The sequence below is a fragment of the Alexandromys fortis genome, unplaced genomic scaffold, assembly GCF_014885135.2.
Source record: "Alexandromys fortis isolate MF-2015 unplaced genomic scaffold, M_Fortis_MF-2015_v1.1 scaffold_51, whole genome shotgun sequence".
Classification (NCBI taxonomy): Eukaryota; Metazoa; Chordata; class Mammalia; order Rodentia; family Cricetidae; genus Alexandromys; species Alexandromys fortis.
In genome coordinates, this window is record NW_026067925.1 from 9,012,190 (window position 1) to 9,038,242 (window position 26,053).

General features: G+C 40.7%; 1 protein-coding gene across 1 annotated transcript in view; it reads left to right on the forward strand.

Annotated features, from left to right (window-relative positions):
• Dnah14 (dynein axonemal heavy chain 14) overlaps positions 1-26,053 on the forward strand; it is a 225,140-nt gene that overhangs the window by 23,487 nt on the left and 175,600 nt on the right. Inside the window, 12 exon segments of the mRNA XM_050142810.1 lie at positions 1,903-2,041; positions 6,770-6,901; positions 7,589-7,843; positions 11,638-11,642; positions 15,040-15,157; positions 15,469-15,748; positions 16,285-16,330; positions 16,418-16,515; positions 19,033-19,199; positions 20,192-20,536; positions 24,286-24,627; positions 25,415-25,784. Of these exon segments, the coding sequence (XP_049998767.1) occupies positions 1,903-2,041; positions 6,770-6,901; positions 7,589-7,843; positions 11,638-11,642; positions 15,040-15,157; positions 15,469-15,748; positions 16,285-16,330; positions 16,418-16,515; positions 19,033-19,199; positions 20,192-20,536; positions 24,286-24,627; positions 25,415-25,784 (2,297 nt within the window).

The following is a 26,053-nucleotide window of genomic DNA, read 5'->3' on the forward strand; positions in this document are numbered from 1 at the left end:
TATCCAGTGCCCAAACAGGCTAAACTTGGTGATCCCGCGCCCAGCGGAAGGGAGGGGGAGTGAAGGAGGACCCTGGGCGTAATCTGGGATATGCCAGGGAGAGAGAGGTCTCCGCAGAGGAGGAGCAGCCCCAGCGGAGGGTAGCAGCCCTTGCAGGCTAACCGGGGGGTCAAGGTGGTCGGGGAATGCCCCCGCTCCGTTTCCTGTGTCCAGCCGCGGGCCAAGAACACTCTCCCCACACAGGGTGGTCTTCAGGGACCCGTCTAGGCTCACCGTTCGCCCCGTGGACCTCGTCTGCTCGCAGGTGTCCGCAGGTCTCCACCCGCTGCGTGCGTCTCTCCTTAATCTGTTTTTAACTACTGGTCTATGCTCTAGTTCTGTGGTTTTGTCTTTGAAGGAGCATTCTTGTCAGAAACAATAAAAGTGGGAAGCAAGTTCACAGACTCATGACATGTACTATGTGATGGTTCTCAGATGTACCAGTGGCTCTAATGGGTCCAGTGATAGATAGATAGATAGATAGATAGATAGATAGATAGATAGATAGATAGATAGATAGATAATAGATAGACGGATAGATAGAAAAATAGACAAATAGAAAGATAGATGATAAATAGATGATCCAATGATAGATAGATAGATAGATGATCCAATGATAGATAGATAGATAGATAGATAGATAGATAGATAGATAGATAGATAGATAGATTTGCCTTTTCCCTGTCCATCATACTATAGTAAAGTATGTTATGTAGAAAGAATCATATATCATAAAACTGGCTATTTCATTTAGCAGAACACTCTGGAGATGCACCTCAGCTGTGCATATAGTAATATTTCTTTGGTTGGTGCTCAGGGATGTTCTCTGACACATGTGTACTGAAGTTTGTTCAATCACTTCTCTAGAGATGCCCACTTGCATGTCTTCTGGAGTTTGGGGCTGTCCTAGAAAGCTGCTGTAACATTTGTGTATGCTTGAGCTTCCATTTCTCAGGTAAATGCCCAGTTTATAACTCTGAGTCATATGGTCACTGGATGCTTGGGTGGTTTTATTGTTTGTTGGTTTGTTTGACACAGGGACTCACTGTATATTCCAGGCTGGCCTAAAATTTACCATCCTCCTGCCTCAGCCTCCTGTACCCTGGGATTGTAGGCCTGCATAAACCTGCCAGGCTGTACTTAGCTTTTGAAGTAGTTGACAAGCTAATTTCCAGAATGACTAAGCTATTTGGTGTTCCCACCATCAATTTCTTCATAGCCTTGAAATTTTTGCTTTGTCACTGTTTTTTATTTCAGACATTCTGATGGGTGTGTAATAACATCTCAGCATGTTTAAATTTGTGTTTTCTTAGTGTTATTAGTAATTTGCATTCCTCTAATGTTGACTGTCTCTTCACGTGCTTATCTGCCATCTGTGTATCCTCTTTATTGAAATGTCTCTTGTGTTACCACACAAGGAATATGGAAGGCAGAGGATCCATTCTTCACAGAACACTTCTGCTCTGACTAATCCAGTATTTAAGGAGCCGCCTTTCTCCCTCTCTGCCTTTTCTCCTGTTCCCATTCTGTCCTGCTTGCCAGCATTGCTGGCTGTAGTTTGTCTTTGCTTTGCAATCAATACAGAAAGAAAAAAGCCCTTCTCTACTTTAGGCTACAGATAGTAGTTTTTCAGAATTATTCTCCACATTGTTCCTTATTCAGTGACCATTTTCCTTGTTACTTGTAAAAAATTATTTAGACTTAATAAATTTAACAAGTTGATGGTACATATAATTCATTTTCAAAATCACTTCTTGGAAATCCAACTGGAAATATTAACCTTCCTTGAACTCAGTGGCATCAATATCGCTGGCTCTATTCATCTGGGAGGAGAGCTCAGCCTGTGGATATTTTGCCTTTCAGATCGTACTTGTACGGCCACCTTTTCTGTGCTGATGAGCTATTTCAAAGTTGCTTGCTTTATGTAAGAGGCCTCTTTGAAGATGCACTGAACCTCAAAAAGAACAATGAAGACAACCCCTCCGCCGTACGCCTTATCAAGGTGGGTGGAAGCCTTGCCTGCCAGCCGACCGGTGTGCAGAAACTGGGAGTTTGAATAAGAGAAGCAGCGGTTTCTCGACCCGTATGCCAATCACTGTGGATGACTGTGGCAATAAAGTCGTGCTAAAGAGCATGGCAGTCAATTTTAGGAGTCAGCCTTTCTTAGACATGCTGACTGATATTTCAACAGAAGTGACTGAAGCCCATTATTGCTAAATGTCTCTCTAAAGTGAAAAATTATTTGTAATTAATCATTTCTAATGCATGGCAGTTAGTCACTATTTGTCCCTTGATATTTTCAATGTCAAGAATTCATCACAAGATGGAATTCAGTGGTGTTGGTTTAAATGCTTTTTTTAAAAAAAGATTTATTACGTGTACAGTATTCTGCTTGCATGTATGCCTGCAGGCCAGAAGAGGGCACCAGATCTCATTGCAGATGATTGTGAGCTACCATGTGGTTGCTGGGAACTGAACTCAGTTCCTCTGGAAGAGCAACCAGTGCTCTTAACCTCTGAGTTGTCACTCCAGCCTCTGGTGTTCGTTTAAATGAATGAATGTTTCTGTTTCAGGATTTTAGGAAAAATGAGCTTACTAGTGGCCTGACTTAAATAATTTATAATAGACCTTTTTTGAAAATGATTGAACACATAGAACTGTAAGACTTAAGTGCTTCATATAGAGTAAAATAGGATTCCAGCAGATTTTACTTTATTGTCCCAGTCTGTAGGGAGATCCTGGAGGGAAAACTGGTCATCTACCTTCATAAAGAGAAATGGTAAAGGGACTTGTACAAGTTATGAATTTGATAACCTCAAAAATGTTTTTGTGTTGAATATACAAATGTAATAAGATCCACGCCTAACATAATACTTAAATCCACGTAAGTTTAAAATCAATGATATAAAGTAATTAATTGTTCAGTATTCTTTGAGGTAGTGAAAGAATTCAGGAAGATCAATTAATCACTATGGATAACACATATTTGTTTGTTTTGCTTTGTTTTGGATTTTTTTGTTTGTTTATTTGTTTGTTGAGACAGGGTTTCTCTGGCTGTCCTAGAACTCACTCTGTAGACAAAGGTAGCCTTGAACTTGGAGATCTGCCTACCTCTGTCTCCTGAGCACTGGGATTAAAGGTGCATGCCACCACTGCTCAGCTGTATTTTGTATATCTACATTGATGATATTAGTATTAGAACTTCTGTCTTTTTTTCCCCTAAATTTTATGAGACAGGATCTCTCAGAGTACATCAGTTGACCTGGGCCTTGCTGTAGAGACCAGATTGGCCTCTCATTTATAATCCTCCTGCCTAAGCTTTTCCAGTGCTAAGATTATGAGCCTTTGTCACCACTCCTGGATGAATATTATTTCAAAAGTATTAAATTCAATTTAACCGGGAGACAATTCAGGGAGAAACATCTTTCTATGGTTTTTGTGAAATAGAAATGGCCAATTTTATATTGTCTTATGATTAACTGAATAATAAAACTTTCAAACAATGAGTCAGGTATGGAAGTGCACACCTTTTAATCCTAGTGCTTGGGATGCAGAAGCAGACAGATCTCTATGAGTTTAAGACCAGCCAGAGTTACATAGTGAGACCTGTCTCAAAAAGGAATGAAGAAGAAAGAGGAGGAGGAAGAGGAAAAGGAAGAGGAAGGAGAGGGAGAGGAAGGGGAAAGAAACAGGAAGGGAAGGGGAGGGAAGGGGACAGAAAGAAGAAGAGGGAAGGGAAGAAAAGGAGAGGAGAGGAAAAAGAGGAGAGGAAAAAAGAGGAAAAGAAAGGAAAGGGAAATTAGGAAAACTAATATAAATTAGGAAAGCTAAGCAGTTTGGAAAATCTGTAAGTCTGTGCCTCAGACACCGTGGCCAGCAGTGCTGACAATGACAGACAGGCTATTAGGGTTCCCTGGAGACTTCAGGTCCTATCAGCTTTCTCTCGGAGCATCAAGATGACAGAACTGAGAGAGAACAAGCTTTGTCCATGTTGACAGAATAAGGCAGGGATTTTGGATTATGTTTAGCATTTAAGAGTGGAGTCTGGGTGTTTTGGAAGGCGTTTTGGATGCTTGATAAGCAGTCAGGTATTATATCTTGTCTACAGGGAAAGTGCGACAGAGTAGACTGTTGACTGGTGTCTCAGTTACCCTGGTGCCAAGTACATTGGGGACTGTTGCTAAAGCGAGCAATGACTGAGAGTCTCTGATTGCGCTTGTTTAGAGACATTCCTGGTTTGAAAAGAAATCAGCAGTGCAGAAATAATGGAGTTAACAAATTGATTAGTATGTTATTAATTAACACAGGCATAAAATAATATTGGCAGTGAAACCATGAATGAGGAGGAATTTTTGAGGTATTTTACTTGAAAAATTAGAATCTAATAATCAGACAAGGGACAAAGAGGAGAAAATGAGTCAATTCAAATAGTACAGCTGGATCCCAGGCTTCTTTATTTGAAACGATGACATCTAGGTGTAGATGGTGTATTTTACTCTTTGGGAGCCACCCAGTTCTTATTTATGAATGCTCAACCTTAGCTTGGCTTAATTCTAGACAATTTTTCTAACTTAAATTCACCCATTTCTCTTATTCTATGTTTTGTCTCTGGGCTTTTTACCCTTCTTTATTCTATATGTCTGTCTTCCCTTTTCTCACTCCTTGACTGCTTGTGTGACTGACTGGCTGCCCCTTTGAGTCCTCTTCTCCTTTTCTTGCTCCTCCCTGTTTTTCCCTTCTGTAGCCTAGATTTCTTCTCCTGTTTATTTTGTCTGCCAAACCCATCTGTCATTTTTCCTGCCTAGCCATTGGCCATTCAGTTCTTTATGAGACCACTTAGATATTTTAGACAGGCAAAGTAACACAGCTCTGCAGAATTAGAGACATGCAGCACATCTTTGTATCGTTAAACGAGTGTTCCACAGCATAAATGAATATAACACATATTAAACTAATATTCCACAACACCTAGGGATAAAAAGGTCTGCATATTTATTGATGAAATTTTTTGTTTTTTTTTTTATTTTTATTTATTTATTTTTGTTTTCGAGAAAGGGTTTCTCTGTAGCTTTGGAGCCTGTTCTGGAACGGGCTCTGGTAGACCAGGTTGGCTCAAACTAACAGAGATCTGCCTGCCTCTGCCTCCCAAGTGCTGGGATTAAAGGCGTGTGCCACCACTGCCCGGCTCTTGATGAAATGTTTTGACAAGAGAGTTAACATGGCACAGAAAAATAAGAAAATGTTGAAAGAAGAATGAGTGGGAGCACATGCTTGAATGGATTATGCCATTCTGTATTACAAAAAAAAAAAAAACTAATTGTGTAGTTGCTGGAAATTAGTCCCTGTGGGATTCCCAATAATATATAGCAGTTATTTAATTTTAGCTTGTGTGTGTCTGCATTATTCTGTGTGAGTGTGTGTGTGCGCATGCAAAATCTCAATCATTTGATTTTACTAATAAAGATACAGGAGCCAGATGCTGGGGTGAAAACCTGCTAGCTCAGAGAGGCAGAGTAAGCACCCAGCTGACCTTCCTCCTCCACTGGCATTCCAGAAGCTTCTCTTTTCTTTTCCTCCATCTTAAACAAGACTCATCAAACTCAGTGTTCTTCCTTCTACTTCCTGTGTACCTCTCTCTTCATCCTCCTCACTCCCTCTTACTCTCTATAGTTTTTTTCTTGTCTACTTCCTGTCAGTTGGTTACTTGTTCCTCCTCTTGAACAATGGTTGACTTTATTTAATCCTGGTCACAATAAGTAGAAAGCTCTTGGATTAAAGGTGTGTGCTAGAGCTGGACCACACCATAACTAGAATCAGGTTTTCCAGTAAATAACACAATCTCAGGGTTCACAGTGTGATCAAACACCCTACAACACATGGTCATGTATGTGTGTGGAGCCAAAGATGCGTGTCTGGGGTCTTCTATTGGTCCCCTTAGTTTTTGAGACAGCGTTTTTCACTGAAGTCAGCATTCAGTGATGGGCTAGACTGGCTGGCCAGCAAATTCCAGGGACTTACTGCTCTATCTGTGCCTCCCCAGCACGACAGTTACAGATAAACACCACACCAGCTTTGTGTGTGTGCTGGGGCCCCGAACCCAGGTCCTCAGGCTTTCGCAGCAGGAACTTTACCAAATGAGCCTTTTTTCTAGCCCAGCTCTATCCTGGGTTTCATGTTCAGTGCTTTTGAGTTAACAGATAATTGGTATTCAGAAAGCAAAAAGTAAGTGTGGAATTAGTGTGCTTTCCTCATTTCATAGACAATACCTTAACTTTCTGAATTTTAGGAAAATAAAATTTTTAAGGTTTCTGTTCCAGAAATTTAGCTATGGTTTAAAATAATGCTGTATTTTCCTTTTTATTAAGATTTAGTTATGATGGACATAATGTGATGCATGGCTCTAATCCCAGCTCTTGAGAGGCAGAGGCAGGCTCCTCTCCATGAATTTCAGGCCAGCCTGGTCTATAGAGTGAGTTCTAGGCCAGCCAAAACTACACAGTGAGACCCTGACTCAAAAGTAAAAACAAAAAGATTTAATTGCATTCAACTATGAGTATTTACAATGGAAGAACATTTAAGCCAGGGTATGTAAAGCACGAAGTATATAAAAAAGAGATGATAAGCGATGCTCTTCAGCATGCCGTGGAAAGGTGATCTTATGCCTTGTCTCTTGCTCTTGGTAAGTAACTTTTCTCTTTCAACCATGCACCACTTACTGCCGTTCCATTAGCTGGACACTTCCCGCACTTATGCTCTGGACGAGTTTTGTGAAGAGCAGATACAGCAAGCCACCCAGGCACTAGTACAACTCGAGGAGATCAGGACTAAGGCAATTGCGGAGATAAAAAGCACAGTCTTAAAGGTAATTCTGTGAATTTCTCTGTCCCATCACTGTGTGCTGAATGAGCATCCCACATTGCATTCCTGAAAAAAGTACTGGAAATGGGCAGTTAACTAACCTGTCAACTGGTATCATATTTACTGTGTCTAAGAACCTTTGGAGGCATGATGCAGAATGCAATGACACATGTATTTGTACATGTATGAGTGTATGAACTATAGCTATTTCTATGTAATCAAGATGCCTCCTATCTAGCCTGAGGTGACATATCAAGAGACCTGATTAGTGACAACGTTCTTAGTGTTCCTAAGATAAAGAAAACACCCTTGCTCAGGAGCAGCATCTAGAGGAAGTGAAACATCACTGAGGGTTTCATAAAGAGACCTCAATAATGCAGTGAACACTGTCCACTAGGCTTTCTTACCCTGTGTGTACCGCTAGAGCCACTCACCTGCCCGTCCATTCCCATCTGACTTCCAGATGGACCTGCCTCTGAGACTGAACTTGACTGGCTCCAGAACACACAAGGACTCTCTCTTCTTGACAGATGTTTGAATGTAGTGTAAACATGATGTCAAATATTGATGAAAGCTGATGATAAAATTTAGCTTTATATACTGTCCAGGCTGATTAGAATACTATAAGCGGCAGATCACCCACATTAACCTAGGGAAATGCCATGTTTCCCAACTGCTTTATAAATTGTAGGTTGCAGAAAAGAAAGATATCAAAGAATACTTTGAGTCAAAGCCATCTGAAATCGACACAATGCATTTTAAACTGCCTCAGTATCGGTTTTTATTAGAAACAAATTTGAAGTTTTTAAGGCTGATTGATTACCTGTTTCAAGAACTCATTCGCCAGCTCATGAACTCTGCGGTCAGCCAGCTTTTGGAAGTATTCGTTGGTTCTGCAAGGATGCCCTTTTCAAAGGAAAAGAAGAATGAAAATCTCATGAGGTAAGTGGCACATTTTAACTAGTAAAGGGAAGCTATAGTCTTGTAATATGTTACTAATTATGGAGGAAATACCTAAGGATTAAAGCTAGACTTTGAAAATCTCCCATGTAGCAAATAACTTATGATCACTTCTGAATTTCTCATCAATAATACCTTAATATTGTTCATGAATTGAAGAAGAGCTTCTATTTTTTCTTTAAATTCTGAGTAGATCTTGTTCCTGTATAAAATGCTCACTAAATTTTGAATTTAAATTGTATGATTTAGCCTAACAAATTTGAAATAAATTCTTTAGTTTCCTCATGTGGAAATAAAGTTGAGATGGTAATGATGACGATGTCATTATGCTGCTAACACAGATAAATACCTGATAGATAGTAGCTACCGTTATGGGATCTGTAGCTCCCTGTATTGTAACAATACTGATTCCTTTTTCTATAATAACTAATGATGGTGAGCATTTTTTCATGTGTTTGTTGACCATTTGTTTTCACTGGGGAAATGCCTGTTCAAATTTGCCTTCCATTTTTAAACTAGGCGAACTGACTTCCTAGATAGGGTTGTATCTGTGCTTTAGATTCCAGGCATCATCTTTCCACTTTCCGTGATGGTATTCCTTAGAGCACAAGAGTTTTACATTTTGATTTGGATATGGTGGTACATACCTGTGATCTCTGCATTCCAAAGGCGAATGCAGGAGGCTACTAAGTCAAAGGCAGCCAAGGCTGCAGAGTGAGTTCCAGGCTAGCCTGCTAGGGAATGGGACCTTAGGAGGGAGAGAAAAAGAAAAATGGGAGGACAGAAACAGGAAAGAAGCAAAGAAAAAGAGGAAGACAGAAGAACATTAATTTTTATAAAATCTGCTTTGTTTTCCTCTTTGATCTTTAGATAATATCCCAGAAATCATTGCCTAACCAAGGTCATGAAGATTTATATCTTTTCATCCTGATGGGAGTCTAAGATCATTTTCATATGGTCATTCCATTGTCCCAGCAATATTGTTGAAAAAAAAAAGGTTTCTTCATTGAATTCTTTTGGCAGTTCATAATCCAGCCTGCCATAAGAACATAGATTTATTTCTCAACTTCATTTATTCAAATGCCAATCTTTATGTCAGTATCTTACGATGTTGATGGCTCTACTCTGTATCAGGAAATCATCAGTCTCCCAACATTGCTCTTCCTGTTGTTTCCAATGTTTTCTTGGCCTTTCTATATGAATGTGCCAATTTCTGAAAAGAAAAAAAGAAAAAAATGACAACTGAGATTTTTGTAGATATTGTATTGAATCCATTGGGAAGATTATAATAATTGTTTTTACTTTAAAAATCTTATCATTTCCCCCTTGTTTCTCCTCCCTTCAGTCTCTCACATGTGCCCCTCTTTTTCAAATTCATGACATTTTCCTTAATTGTTGGTGTGTGTGTGCGTGTGCTTGTGTGTGTGCGTGTGCTTGTGTGTGTGCGTGCGTGTGTGCATGTGTGTGTGTGCGTGCGTGTGTGTAACTGAACACACAGATACAATCTGCTCAGTTCATATAATGCTACCTGTGTGTATATGATCGTCGGGCTGACCACTGGATGTTGGGGGAAGACCTAGGAAAGGCCATTTCTCCAGCTCAGTAGTCCCCAGTGCCCTTGATTCTTGTCAAGGTTGCGGCTCCAAGAGCTTTCCCCGTTCTGTGTTGGCATGCCTGTCGGTGTTTTTATTCATGTCATGTTTCGGTAGCCATGCTGATGAGACTTCGTAGGCACAGCCCATTCCTCTCACATTTCTAGGAGACACAGTTTCACAGCAAAGTTCCTGCTCCTCTGACTCTTAAAACCTTCTCACTCACAATGGTCCCTGAGCCCAGAATTGGGCTGTAGATATATCAAGGGGACTGGGCACCACACATTCTCTTGTTCTCTGAATTTTAAGAAAATCCTGAGAGAGGATGCTTTCTTGTCAGTTCCAGTTCACATCCTCTGGGTTCTGTGTCCAAGGTGCATGTTGTCTTCAGCAATAGGGACTTAGTTTCTACCTGTAGAAAACAACCAAGAGCAATGATGTTTTAAGAGTCTCTTAGACAACCCTGACCAACAACTCAAAGGGGGGCTCCTCATGCCTGATGTTGGTAGTTTTGTTACATGTTCTGTGGCTCTAAGAGGGAGCATTGTCAGAAAAGATGGGATATTTTTATTTAACCCATATATCTGTACACACACACAGAGAGAAAGAGATAGAGAGAGAGAACAAGAGCGAGAGAAAGAGAGAGATACTATTATGTCAGATAAATAGATAATAATATGTCTTATGACTTTTTTCAGAGATCCTTACTGTTGCTTTACCCTCCAGCTTATATATTTACCTCCCCCCACAATTGATCCACACATTTTCCCCATTTCACATTTCCAATCATTTGCACCCTGGCATCGTCCGCTCTGCTGCTCCTCTCCCACACAGTGATCCCCCTGCACTTCCCTGGTTTCTGCAGTTACTCTAGGTGACTTTAGTCACATCTAAAGACTAGGAGCACGGAACAGCAGATGAGAGAGAACGTGCACTATTTGTTTCTTTGGATCTATTACCTCACTCAAAAGTATGTCTGTCTGTCTGAAATTTTCATGGTTTTATTTTTGCTTTATAGCTGAATAATATTCCATGGTGCGTTCATACTACATTTTCATCATCCATTTGTTGGATGACATTTAGGCTGTTTCCATTTTTTAGTTACTCTCAGTGGAGCAACAGCGAGCATGGCGGATCAAGTATTGGGGAGTAGAATGTTGAGTCCTTCAGGCATGTGCCGAAGAATGGTAGATCCGGGTCATGTAATGGGCTTATTTTTAGCTTTCTGGGAATTATGCACACAGATTTATTGATTTTTGCCATTCTGACTTGGGTAAGATGAAATCTCAAAGCTGTTTCAATTCACATTTCCTGACTTGCTAGGGACAATGAACTTTTCTTTTTGAGATGTTTCTTAGCAATTTTTATTTCTTCTTTTGATAAATCATTTTTTAGAGAATTATCAAAAGGTCATTTTTAAAAATGGGCCAATTATTTGTTTTTATTTGCTTGTTTTGCTTTAGGAATTTATTTTTTAAAAGTCTAGACTAGATTTAAAGAAATAATCATCAAGGACATAGGTGCTAGACACAGGCCAACCAAGAGGCTGGTTTTAAACGTACGCCTTAGGACCATGAGGGACTTCATCACTATCCTATTTCACTTTAAGCTATGGCTAACACAGCTGTTAGCCATTGACCTAGCTTCTGCACCCACAAGCCATGGCACAGGTAGCTTAGTCTTGCAAGGCCTCAGTTGAAGAACCAATCCATATACATTTTATTTAGATCATTCTTTATAGTAGGTACCCTTGGCCAACGAGGATCCACATATGGCCTCAATTCAAGCTCTATGACAGACTACCTTCACTGTGTGTGAAATGAGTTTCACACCTTAAAAACATGGCTACTTCAGCTGTTAAATCTTAATAATGATTGGTACACAGGTCCATCCCACCCTTTCCATGCAGCTGAAAATGGTGGACTAGTGGCAGAACAGTGCAGACTAGCTACTGTTGACTGTATTGTTCATTAGATGAGTTAGCTAATCGTCACTTAGTTTATGTAGTAAGAAAATTATAAATTGTCTACGGCAAAAACAGCAAAAAATATAGGTTTGCCGCTTTCCATCTCAGTGTCTTTATTGCTAGGGTTCTCTCTGGGGTGTCACTTTCTTCTTCATCTAATTTTGTTGTTTGGCTAAACCTAGAAACCTGTCCATTTCTTTTAGATTTTATAGTTTAATGGAGTATAGGTTTTCACAGTATTTTCATACTTGAATGGTGGTGGTGCACACCTTTAATCCCAGCACTTGAGAGATGAAAACAGAAATCTCCGAGTTTGAGGCTAGCCTGGTCTACAGAGTGAGTTCAGAATAGCCAAAGCTACACAGAGAAACCCTGTCTCAAAAACAAACAAAAAAAGCAACACAGTGTTTTCTTACAATATTTTGAATTCCATTGGTATCTGTTGTTATGTCTCCCTGTTTATTTCTGATTCTGTTCACTTGGGCTATCCTCTCTTTGGTTAGCTGGGCCAAGAGTCTATCAATCCTGTTTATCATCTCAAAGAATCAGCTCTTAGATTTGTGGTTGTTTTTCTTTTTATTTCTATTAAGTTTGGCTCTGATACTTATTATTTATTGCTATCTAGTGGGTTTCATTTGTTCTTGTTTTTCCAAGGTCTCGAGTTGAATCATTAAGCAATTCATTTGTTTGTGCTTTCTGGTTGTTTTAAATGTAGGCACTTAAAGTTATAAATTTCCTTAACAGAGTATATTTTTATTTAATACAGAGTCTAGTGAAATGTGAGACGCCTGAAATATTTTTATTTATCCAATATCTTTGCATGGGATTCAGTCAGACATTTTGGATTTCTACAATTAAAAGAGATCAGCTGTCCTGACCTAGGAAAGAAGATTTATTGCTCAGGGCCCAATTAGCTGTTACAGCTGAGGATTCCATGACATTCTGCATACTCCTTTTTTTTTTTCATTTTGAAGAAAGATCTCACTATATACCATATGGTTTACTTTAAACTCATTATATAACCTAACTTAACCAGCTGTGGGATAATACTCTTGTACACTGTAAAGATTTTTCACTTGTATTAGTTTAATAAAATGCTCATTGGACAGTAGCCAGGCAGGAAGTATAATTGGGCCAACCAGAGTAGGAGAATTCTGGGAAGAGGAAAGGCAGAAATGCAGAAGCAGAGAAAACAAGATGAGAATGCCTTACTGAGAAAAGGTACCAGGCCCTGTGGCTAAACATAGACAAGAATTATGTGAGGGCACCTAGAGAGACAGAAAGGATACATCTGAATAGAATAGAAAAGAAATAAAGGGGCTAGACAGATGGCTCAGTGGTTAAGAGCACTGACTGCTCTTCCAGAGGATCCGGGTTCAATTCCCAGCACCCACATGGCAGCTCACAACTGTCTGAAGATCCAGTTCCAGGGGGTCTGACACTTCTCACCAATGCACATAAAAAAAGTTAAATAAACCATAAAAAAAGAAAAGAAATAAAGAAGAAAGGAGATGATAAAGAAACCCTAAAGCTGTGTGTGTTTTCCCTTTTTCACTGGCCCAAGAGAGTTAAGTTTTACTCCCTCAGGTAGAACAGTCAAATTGAGTGATTAGTTCACCGACTCTGTACATTCCCCCCGAATCTCCAAACTGCATTCCCCCCCGAATCTCCAAACTACTGAAGGCTGGCCCTCACGGTAGCAATATCTCGGGTTTTGCTTGTGTGTGTGTGTGTGTGTGTGTGTCTGTGTCTGTGCGCGCATGTGCCCTCCTATTGATTTCTGGCCTACACAGCACAGATCTGTCCCCTGTGATGTTTCTCTGGGTTGAGGTTATTCTCCAGTGAAAGAATTAGCTGCGGCTATTTGAGATCTTTTTCCACATCCTGGATTCTCCCATCTCTTACTTCCTTGTTTTATCCGTATAGCAGGAACTGTGAGTGTGAGGGCCTGTGCCAGTCTCCAGGAGATCGCGATTCCTCTTGGCCTCCATTCACACTCACAAACACAGTGTGGGCAACTTCTGATCTCCTGCGGGTCCTGCAGCTGTTGGACCATTTGGATCTTGCATCTGTTTTGGAAGTGGCTCCTCTGTTAGTTTTTTATGAGGGATTTTAGAAACATAATTTGATTTTGACTTTTAAACCAGTCAGCGAGTTTCTGTCTCTTGAGAAAAAAATCAAGATGGCTTGTGTCCTTGATACCATACCTTAAGCTATATTTATAGTCACTGTTCCTTTTGTCAATAGTTTTGATATTTCCCCCTTGTCCAGATTCCTGTTTTTCAAATTTGTCTCTTTAGGCAGGACCAGATAGTTCTAGGTGTACTCATCTCTTATTCCCATCCGATGCCATCAACCTCCATGTATTGGAATTGCCTTTTTCTGTTTGTCTCTGAGTTCTCCATCTTTCTGAATACAGTGGTTCAAGTCATTTTCTCTAGGGACATCACAGAGTACGTGTGAGGATGAATGAGGCTCTGGGTTCAGCCCACAGCTCCTTGCTGATGGACATCTCCTAAAGTATACTCTGTTTTTCTATCCTCCCTATTTCAGACTTAATACCGTGATGTTTTCCATTCTGCTCCTCTTCCTGCTACAGTGAGACGTCATCTTCACGAGCTGATATCTGTGTGGCATGACGGTGTCATCTGAAGTGTGCCGCTCAGTGCTGTCACATACTGTATAGTGTTGTACGGCCACCCCATCCACTTCCAGCATCTCTTACAAAATCCCACATTACCCGCCCCGTTCTAGCCATGGCAACCTCTTCTAAGAATCTGCTCATTCTAAGTACCTTGCATATCTGGAGTCATAAATATTGCTGCTTTTATCTGGCATATTCCACTTATAGTAATATCTTTAAGGCTCGTCCATGTTGAAGTGTGTATGGGAATTTCACTCCCTTTCGAGGCTAAATGGTGCTCTGATGTCTGTTGCAGGACACTGCTCCCCCACTCACCTGTGGCTCTCTTCCCTGTGGACTACGGCTAGAATGCAGCTGTGAACACTGGTTTGGAACATCTGCTTGAGCTCCTCATTTCAGTTCTTTGATGTGTATACTTAGAATTTCTGGGTCATATAATTCCATAGTTAATATTTGGGGAACATCTTTACAGTGTATGGCACCTACATTTGGAGATCAGAGAACAACCTTGGATGTTTTTCCTGAGGTGCCTTCCACCTTTTTTTGTGAGACAGGATCTTTTACTGACCTGGAATCTTAACACATAGGCCTGGCTAGTTAGCCTGCAAGTGTCCAGGGGGCTCTTGCCTCCTGTCTTGACACCACTGAGGATATAAATGTGTTGTAGCTGTGCCTGGCTTCTTATGTGGGTTCTGGCAACTCAAACTCAGGTCCTTATACTTGCAAGGCAAACGCTTTACCAACTGAGTTGCCATCCCAGCCTTTCCCACACTGACAATTGTCTCACTTGTTTTTTTCTTTTTTCCTTCCTCCCTCCCTCCCTCCCTCCCTCTCTCTCTCTCTCTCTCTCTCTCTCTTTCTTTCTTCTCTTTCTTCCTCTCTTGCTTGCTAAGTTACAGGAATTCTTTACATATTCTCATATATTAAACATTAAAATATGTGATTTCAAAAATAAAATGTCCTCCAATTTCTTAATCTAGAGAAAGGAAGATTTTTTCTAGAAAGATATCGAATGATGATGGAGAATTTATTAATCCAAGCTTACCTCCTCCTTCTGTTCAAAACTCAGAACCCAAACCAGACACTGATGTTAATGTGGTAAGATGCACCTTAGAAACATTAACACAAATTTTGATATAAGATGGATAGCAAGTTTCTGAATTAAAAACTCAATAATTGTTTGTTATACACACGCACACATGCACACACATGTGCATTCTTCTATCATTGTAAAAAGCTGGAATAATGCTTATCCCAAATTTTCCACTGTTGTTAATTCATATTTTACTTATTTGCTATTTGACATGTAAATATAGTTATAATTTATAGTACTATGTAAGCTCTATTATCACAATGTAAATGCCCTACTATATTTTGTTCTTGTCTTGTGGACATATTTGCTAAATTAGATTTTAAACAGAGGGAAAGTGGAGATGGACTTGAAAAGAACATATGCACCAATATTTGAAGTAAACCTATATTTGAGAATTCTCTCTTCGGATGGGTCTCCAGAGGACTCTGAAGAGAAGGCTCAGAAGTCTGACCAGACCCTTGACGAGTCTCTGGCATGTGATGACGACGAACTCTTCGAAAACAGACGAAGTTATGTGAGAACTTCAAGTGAAGACCTGCTCTTGAAATACAATCAGCCGAGCAAGTTTGGTTCCCTCCTCCAATGGATCCTTTCAGGTAAGACCGAAAGAAGCACACTGGCAGCTGGAAATAATAACTGAAAGAAAAAAAATAAGTTTGCACCTTGCTAGTTTGTATAGTGTGATGTTCACACATGCTAAGGTGAACAGTGATAGAACATGAATCTCAGCCTGTGGCACATGTGAGTGAGAATATCCTTTTCACCTTGAAACATGTAGGATTTCTCAACCAGGGGCTTCTGGGCCCTCCTTATCAGGATGAGCTCCCCTGGAATGGCATCCAAGCGTGCAGACTCCTGAGCAGCAGTGCCACTCAGTGGTAGAGTGTTTACCTAGCACAAGTGAGGCTCTGATTTATCTCCCAAATCCACAGAAAAGGAAAAGAACACACTCTGGGGCTCTGTATGAGAGCTCCTTTCTTGGCATCAGAGTCTAGGGGCCGCTGATGAAATACCCCTTTCAGCCGGTCTCTAGAATTGACTCTCAGGATATTTAGAAAATACTAATGTATGTTAAGTTGTTGTCTAGCATTTTAAAATATTAAGAAGTTTTTACTTTCTCTTTCTCTGATAGACACAGGACTCCAGACTGAGTCTGAGCGAGGGCACTTCTATAATAAGTAAGCGTGAGACATTTTTAAAAGTAGCTGTATTTTGTTGGGTACTGTATTCAATTGAATATACGTTTATTTATTGTTTTCTCTCAGATTTTCTGAATTTCCAACAAACCTCTTCATACATCCCAACAGACTGGATTTTTCAACACAATTCCAAAATGTGATAGCAACTATTGAAAAATATATAAGTAAGTATTTGAAAGGCTTAGTTCCGTCTTTGGCAATGCTTTTTAAATTATTATCCAATATTCTTAGTCAGTGATATATAAGGCAGATATAAATAAGAGACCATGTATTCCAGTGTTTAGGATCAAGCAATGTTAATTTAGAATTATTTGAAGGTGTATGTGTGTGTGTGTGTGTGTGTGTGTGTGTGCATATCACAGTATTGGTCAGAATTCTCTAAAGGAACAACTGATAGAATGAGTTTGTATGTATATACATACATATATATTTATATATACATGTATGTACATATACATATCTGTGCATATATATACACACACGTGTGTGTATGGATTTGTTAGACTGGCTTACAGGCTTTAGTCTGGGTAATCTAACAGTGGCTGGCTCCCAGTGGTAGTTGTTCAGTCCATGAGACTGGATGTCACAGTCGGCCTAGTTGGTTGGTGGAGTTCCAGGGAAATCCTAGAGAGCTGCTAGTCTTCAGTCTATGCTGGGATCCCATAGAAGACGTTCTAATACCAGTGAAGAAATGCCTTGGGTACAGGCTAAATGAATCTGACACGAGAGTGGGGGCAAGCAGGCATAAAGCAAAAGCTTCCTTTTTTCATGTCCTTTTATGTGGGCTGCCACTAGGAGGTTTGGCCTAGATTTAGGGTGGGTCTTCCCATCTCAAATAATCCATTCAAGCAAAGGTCTCACAGGTGTGTCTAGCTACTTGGCTTGTAGTAGATTACAAACTATAGATGTAGTCAAACTGACCATCAAGATTAGCCTGCATGCCTGTAAAAAGAAAGCATGAAAGATAGGAATCGGGCAAGCAACCTAAGGCTCGAGTTATTTGAATTTTATTTCATAGCATTGCAAAGATCTTGTTTCTACCTTGAATAAATTTTAAATGATTATTTTTAGCTGTATGTATGTAATCTGAGATTACATGGCAGTGACTTCATTGGTCAAAGAGTTTCTTCATTTCTCACAGTAAGTTTTAGGAACAAATTGGACTATTAGGAGCCTTGGCAACTCTTCTGTCATTTGCTGTAGTTTGCTAAGTTCGTGTGCTATAGAGCTGCCCCACTGCCTTCTCGTTTTTAGCACTGCACACTCGTTTCTGCCCAGGAATTTATCACCTGGAATTAACTACTTCTCTATGGAAATTAGAGGCATGTATTAATGATTCTTAAATTTAAGGGAGGGAGATTAACTATGAAGAAGTAGGTCCTCTGTTAGTCTTTCTGTAGATAGATTCCTTTTGCCACTTAGATATTCTTTCTTTCTTTCTTTAATTTATTTATTCCCTTCTTTCTTTAATTTTTGGTCTCTCTTGAGTTAAAACATCTGAAAAAAATAAAATAAAAATAAAAAAAAACATCTGACCACTTCCATGTTTTTCCCCTCAATATAAAATGTTTTTGCCATTTGATTTTTTTAAAATTTTCATTATAAAATAACTTGAGGCTTCTATGAAAATCATGAGCAGAGTAGAACATTCCTGCATGCTCTACCCATGCTGTGATCATCAAAACTGCACAAGCAACTGCACAGCAGCACTGTGAAATGACAGAGGTCAGCTGCTTTGCTGATGTCAGCTTTCTGGTTCAGGATCTGGAGTCCACAGCTGTGCTTTGCATTTGTGTCTCTTGAGTCTTCCAGTCTGTGATAGCTCCCTTTCTTGTCTTTTGTGATCTTAAGGAATTTTTTTTTAATGTACTAGTTAGTTTTCCCATAAGTATATATCAGTTTGGTTTGTCTACTACTGTCGCATGATAAGTTTTGAGGTGTTGCATTTGAGGCAGGGATGTTGTGATAGTTTGCTATCTTTTTATTGTCTCGGGTCGTTAGACATGTCCAACATGCAGTTGCACATTGTGTTACTAGTAATGCTAACACAAGTACTTGTCTAAGGTGATCCTTGGGAAAGTCAGAAGATAATACAAATATGTTTCTGCTGATAAACATGCCCGTTGATTGTAGCATTCATCAGTGGGAAATCCTGCACTGGTCAACCAGCTCTCCCTAAAAGGAGTTTCTCTTCCTCTAATTCTTCACACTTTTATCACTCAGGATTCTTATATAAGGAACAGTTGTCCCTCCTCTGTTTACGTATCTGTTGTATATGTTTAGTTGTATTTGAACTCTTAGATTATTGTATTTTCAGTATAGAAAGATTACTTTATATTTATATATAAGGATATTCTTATTTACATTTATTTATGTGGTGCATGAAGCTTTCTTGTTTTTCCTAACCTTTGCCAATGTTGCATTGTCAGCCTTTAAGAAGTTCCTTTATCTTCAAGAGAGAGGTAGCAACACCACATTTTGGTGATTTCTGTTTCACTAGGACTTGGTGGTTGGCTCGTATTTCCTTACCGCAGTAATCCATCTCTATGTTTCGTCAAATATTTACTTGCTGCTGTGTGAGACAGGTCTCTTAAGTGTGCTAGGTCAAATCTATTAGCAGCTGTAAGATTTGTAAGATGTTGTGATGGTGGAAATGCTAACTTTTCAATGCTTTGTTCCAGCCACAATCGTTCCTCTTCACCAAGACCCTCGCCTGTCTACCATTATTGAATTGGTTTCGGTTCCAGATTTATCTATTGAGTCCGAAAGTATAGTCAAATATAAGAAGCACATTCGATGGCCAGATTACCATATCCTTTTTGAAACTGATGCTGACTATCAAAACAAAGTAAGTTTTGAGATTGTATGTCTTGGCAGTACCCCACTGAAATTACTATATGAACATGATATATGGAAAACATCAGAGCATGCTAATTCATGGCAATGGGAGACTCATCCCAGTGACTCTACACTTGACTTCCCATGGCCTCTGATCTCTACTTACCACAGGTTTCCAAACCTCCACTGTGGAAATGAGTTTTATTCCCTATGGTTCTTTATAACATTGGCTTGCCAATATGTTGGCTTGCCATTCCCCAGCCCTTCCCTTACCACATAACTATATATTTTTGTCCAAACTAACAGTAGAATATAACTATCTCAGCTTGTGTATGGACTCTGTCCTGTCCAAAACAACTGTCTTAAGAACTAGATGAAGTCATAAATTGCAGCGGTCGGATCAATAAATCACCAGTAATTGATATTTAAACAAATTTAATAACAAAACAGACTCACAAAACCAAGGTTCCAGCGGGGTAGCCAGCGGAAACAGGAGAGCAAGCGGAAGGGCCCGCGCAGCCTCTGCCCGCGCACTATATCAGTAAACATACGCCTGAGGGCAGCCCGCCCCCAAGGGGAGGGCTTATCCCTACAATAAATACATAGGACTGGCTTTGTCTGTGACTATGTTAAGAGCAGACACTTAAAGCTCAGGTGACACGTAATGAAATAGATGTCTTGTCTCTGTAATATATAGTTCAGTTGACTCCTTGATTACAAAGTTAAATATCTGAGTAGCTTTGCATAAAAGTCAAGTGTTAATTATCTACATTGCTTGGTCTTGTTTCCAACATATTTCAATATTTACTCCCAGCTCTAAACAGAATGAGTTGTACAAAGACCATTATCTAACAGAAACAACCAGCTTGCCAAACTGTACATTTACATTCCTATGTTAAAAGTTTGAGTAACCCTTTCATCCCCAGACTGTGAGTGCTGACTAGTGTATTGTTTTCATTCCCAGACTGTGAGTGCTGACTAGTGTATTGTTTTCATTCACAGATTGTGAGTCTGCTGACCATTATTGGTAATTCAATGGGCCTGGTTACCAATTACAGCTGCAGTTTTCTAAAGTATTGTTACATGGTAGAAAAGGCCAAAGTCATGAGTACGAAACTGCCACTTATGGGGATCTTAACATCAACAGAGTTTAAAAGTGTAATACATAAATTCAGAAGCTACCTAAAACAGATTGTGACTATGGATATTGAGATGCGCCTTGGAATTTTTTGCGTGAAAAGTTTGGATTATCAATTAGCATGCTTACCGTATGTTGATAACATCATAGAAATGAGCTATGACCTGTTACGTTATGCAATTGAGCAAAAAAACACGAATCTATTGGAAGTAAGTCTTTAAACCTTTCCTTTTTCATAAGATTTTGGATTAGATCAAAGATTTTTGGATTAGATCATAACTGTAAAACACACACTCAAAAAATACACAGAAGTATTATCCTTGGAAAATCTGAAAGTAGTGTGATTACATCTGCTTTTGTTTTCATCTTTGTCTTTGTGTATGTGCATTCATGTGTGGGAATGTGACTTGCATGTGTGCTGTGGTATGTGTGTGGAGGGCAGAGGACAACTTTGGGTGCTAGCTTCTCTTCCTCATTGTTTGAGATTGTGTCTCTTGTTTGTATGGCATAAACCAGGCTCTTGGGCTTCTGGGAATTCTCCTGTCTCCAGTTGATCTGGTCCTAGGAACCCTGGGATTAGAGACACACATGCTACTGTGTCTGGTTTTACATAGTTTATAGAGAGCCAAACTTGAGTCTTCCCACCGCATAGCAAGTGCTTACCCAGCACTTCCTTGAGAACTTTCTTGAAAACGTACTTCCTTGAGAACTTTCTGTGACATTGAAAGTATATCCCATATCACTCTTCATCTCCACTTTGATCTTTTTAACATGCATCACTATCTGGATGTTTGCTTGTTCATCCTCCTCTCAGAACATAAGATCCACCATTCTCTGGAGTATCTGCAGTAAATCTTGGAACACTAATGCAATTTCAGTGTGTATTAGGGCTATCTTTGGGGGCAGTTCTCTTATGGGACAAATTTTCTAAGACCACTGTCATTTGAAGCTTCTATTAAAAAAAAACTATGAGTATGTAAACATCTGGGGGCACCCTAAATTTAAGTTTCTAGGACAACTATGGATCCTAGTATACTAACCATTGTCTGTACCAACATTTTCAGTAATACCCTAGACCTGCTTAAAAACTGGAAGTTATATAACAACTTCATTTTTCCTTTAGTTAGCCAGACAGACCACCAATACTTCTTTGTTTTCACCTTTTAAAGTATTTATTTTATTTTATTTATTTATTTATTAAAGATTTCTGCCTCCTCCCCGCCACTGCCTCCCATTCCCCCCCCCCCTCCCCCAATCAAGTCCCCCTCCCTCGTCAGCCCAAAGAGCAATCAGGGTTCCCTGCCCTGTGGGAAGTCCAAGGACCACCCACCTCCGTCCAGGTCTAGTAAGGTGAGCATCCAAACTGCCTAGGCTCCCACAAAGCCAGTACATGCAGTAGGATCAAAAACCCATTGCCATTGTTCTTGAGTTCTCAGTAGTCCTCATTGTCCGCTATGTTCAGCAAGTCCGGCTTTATCCCAGGCTTTTTCAGACCCAGGCCAGCTGGCCTTGGTGAGTTCCCAATAGAACATCCCCATTGTCTCAGTGTGTGGGTGCACCCCTCGCGGTCCTGAGTTCTTTGTTCGTGCTCTCTCTCCTGCTCCTGATTTGAACCTTGAGATTTCAGTCTGGTGCTCCAATGTGGGTCTCTGTCTCCTTTCATCGCCTGATGAAGGTTGATATTCAAGAGGATGCCTACCACCAATACTTCTTAAACCTAAAGCTAATGCTAACCTTTGACTATGCCTCTGCAATATAACGGTGAAAAGACAGCACCATTCTTGCACATACGGAGTCTAATGTAGCATAAAATCTCATCAGAACCATCTAACAGAGCCTGGATAGACAAGGAAAAATTTTCAAAAAGAATGCTAATTACTAAGGGAGAAGTAGCAGAGGTATGAAAGCATTGTGTTGACAGGCAGGATAGCGCGGGCAAATGTTAATTTAACTAGATTCAGTTACACATGACCCCCTACCCCCACCACCAAAAGAAATGAACCTGTGGCTTATACAAGTTAGAACTAATTTCTCTGCCAGATAGTAGTACACAGAGAGACAACCTAGGGCTACTATTAGACTCCACATAGTCAGTGAGAATTCTGGCTGCTTTGGGCTCACTGTGTCCCCCCCAAGTCCTCCTCATATCACATCACATGCCTTTTCTCAGCAGCAGGGTAGAAGAAGGCAACATGCCTGTTATGGGTCTAGAAGTTGGGTAGTAAAATGTCTTCATATAGAGTTCCTTCCTAAGAGCTCCCCCATACCATCTTCTATTTTAACATAATTTTTCATTACTTAAAAAGAATATTTTATTAAATTCTTCAAGAATTTCTGGCAATGTCTTTTGACCATATTCACTTCCTTCCCCGATTCCTCCCAGAGCCACCCCCACATCCTACCTGCCCAAATGTGTGCTCTCTTCTCTCTCTTTCTGAAACCCATCAAATCCAGTCTGTGTCAGCCAACTACTCTTGGGTCCAGCACCTGCTCTACAGTGTAGTTGAGTTACCAGGGGTCAAATTGAAAAACTCTAGGACAACTCTGAGGCCATTCCCGAGGCCTCTCAGCCTTAGTGCTTCCCCCTTCCCTGGAAACCTAACAACTTCCCATGCACGTACTGGAATGTTGGGGATTTTCCATCTCCCTGTGGCCTTGTGGATGTTCTCCAGATAGAACTCAGTTATTGGAATTGGGGAAAGATAACCCTTAGAGGTTGACTCCGTTCCTCGGTCTTGGTCAGGGGATATTGACTCAGTTCCTCGGATACAGTTAGGATGACTCACAGGTGTTTCTCCCTTACCCCACCTGATCTAGCAACCACTCTCTCGCCGTGGCTAAGACCAATCATTGCTAGTAGCCCTTTCAATCAGCCAATCCTAATAGTTGGAAAAACAACCCCAGACTCCCCGCTTGTTTCTGTGGCTTTTTACTTTAAAAGTAGCCTGTACCAGCTATTTGGGGTCTTTTGGCTTCTCGAATGCTGAAAGACCCTGTCACGACAGAATTAAAATCCTCATGCCTTTACATCAACTGCAGTGTGAGAGTGTTTTCTTGGGGTGACTCCTCCTCGGTGATTGGACTTCAGGGTCCAACAAAACCATTGAAGAAAACCACCTCTCTCTCTCCCGGAAGCTATCAAATGCTAATAGCTTCCTAGCTGGGGTGGGACTTCATGTCCATCTCCCCTCTCCAGTCTGGAGTTGTGTCTAGCTTGCGCTTTCCCGGGTCTGTGCATGCTGCCACAACCATGGTGCACAGGCGCAGCTTCCCTGCTGTGTCCAGAAAACACTATTTCCACAAGGTCATCTGCCAACTCTGTCCCCTCTTCTCTAAAAATCCCTGACCTTGGGAGGGGGAGGATTGTGCACAGACGTCCCATTTAGGACTGGGCGTTGCACGGTTTCTTATTCTCTGCACCTTGACCAGCTGCTGGTCTCTGTGCTAATTGCCGTCTATTGGGAGAAGAAGCTTCTCTGTTGCGGGTTGACTCATGATTCTGTAACTTTACCAAGTATCTGACTTAGACTAATTTGAGGTGCAGTTCCTTGTCTGACGAGTAGAGAAAACAACACCTAATATACAAACACAGTCTCTCAATAAAATGGGACCATAACCTGGGGAATCTGAACTGTGCACGGTCCAAATGGCTGTGTTCTCCTCACAGTCCAGCCTCGCTCTTGACGCCTGCACCACACTTACTTAAAGGTGTACAGAGTCTTTCTCGTGTCTTATTTATTTTGCCTGTGAAATATATTCAAGCACTTTCTGCTAATTGTAGAAAGATTTGACTGTGTCAGTGTTCTAGCATTTAGCAAACACTTAGAATTGTGTGCAGTTTGTATGTGATTGGTTTCTGAAATTACATCTATAGAAGTCAGAATTCCAAGATAAAGCCAAAATTTTCTAAAACAGTGAATTTATTACATTCTTACCATTGGGGTGTTAATAATTTCAGACCTTAGATTCATCACTGCGCCAGCTGGCTTGTGAGCCTGCACAAGTAGAGGAATTTGTGGACCATTTTAATTTTTTGGAAGAAATTACCTCGAGTATTTCTGAATTAGAAAGAGACATTTCTGCAATTTCTCAGCTGTATTCTGTTGTGAGGTATTACCAGATCGACATTTCTGAAGAGCAGAAGGCCATCTACAGAATCCTTTTCATGAAGTTTAATCATCTAAAAACAGCTATGAAGTTAATTGCCACAAATAAAGAGGCCACCCTAAATAAATTCAGGAACAGTTTGGAAACACATATTATTGGTTTACGAGTAGATGTCAGTAACCTAAAGGATAAAGTAAGTGCTTTTTGTTATTATTAAAATTCTTATCTTAGTAACACTCTGCATTTAGATTTTTGCTCTCTAAGGAATCATTGCGCAATAACTTAATCCAGATATATTTGCCCAGTGTGGTGCTTTGAATGAGAAATGTCCCCCTTTTGAACACTTGGTCCCGAGGTGGCGGGTACTGATTGGAGAGATTAAGAAGGTGTGGCATGGTCAGAAGAAATACGTTACAGGGGGCGGACCTTCAGAGTGAAATCATGATGTACTTCCCGCTTGCCTTCTCGGCCTCCTGCTCGGGCTAGAGGGAGTGAGCTCGCAGCTCTCTGCTCTGGCCACCATGCCTGATGCTTGCCGGCATTGCTCCCCGGCTGCAATGGAGCTTCAGCCAGAACTCTTCTCTAAGCTGCCCTGGTCACAGTGTTTAATCACAGCAGCAGGAAGCTGCTAGCACACCCTGGGATTCACAAGTAGAAATCTGATGGATTGTGAAGTTGAATGGGACATGATATCACAAATCTCTTTTTTGGTAACCTCTACCAGGAATCTAGCCTTTTCTTGATCTGTGAACGAATGTGATTTCCAGGACACCAAAGTCCTTCAACAACAGCAGTAAAGGGGGCGACATGAAACAAGCTTTCCTAAACTTGGTCTAGGCTTTTGGGTCAAATGATAATATTCCAATTTCATTCATTTTATCATGTCAAAAAGTAGGTCATTTACTAAAAATGTTGCCAGTAATACATGTCTGTGTTCTGAGCTGTCTGGCCTCTTCGAGTGTTTTTCCTATTGGTTGTAGATAAGAAGTCCCATCCTGCTGTGTGGCAGTACTCCAGTACCAAAAGCCAAGGACCTGGTCAAGTCTCTCACAGCGGAAGCGGCAAACTTGACTAACAAGGTGAAGACCTACGCAGGCTACCAGAACTATTACGATGACTCCCAATCCCACATGCACTCCCTCAACATGGAAGAGATCACACAGATTGTGTTGACCGAGATCTCTGACATCGAGTGTGACCTGATGCTGAGGAAACTCTTATGGGACGCCCAAGAAGAGTGGGGCACCCTGTTCTGGGAGTGGAGGGGCCGCACTCTCCAAAGCATAGATATGGACTTAGTGAGGAGCAACGTCTCCAAGTGGCTGCATATAATCATCGTCCTGGAAAAAGGTAATGCATGCCCCCACAGCTTCCTACCCACTGCAGGCAAAACGGTCAGTCTTCCTTTGGCCTTCCCTCAGAAGCTGGCCATCAGACACCTGCAGAGACAGACAGAGAAATCTAGGTTCTGTACTGAAGCAAGACGCAGTTTAGAGCCTTGGGTAGTGGGTGGGATAACCACAGGTGGTTACAAATAGTCTTGTAGCCTTTAAGGCCCAGCACTCGGGAGGCAGAGCCAACTCGATCTCTGTGAGTTTGAGGCCAGTCTGGTCTACAGA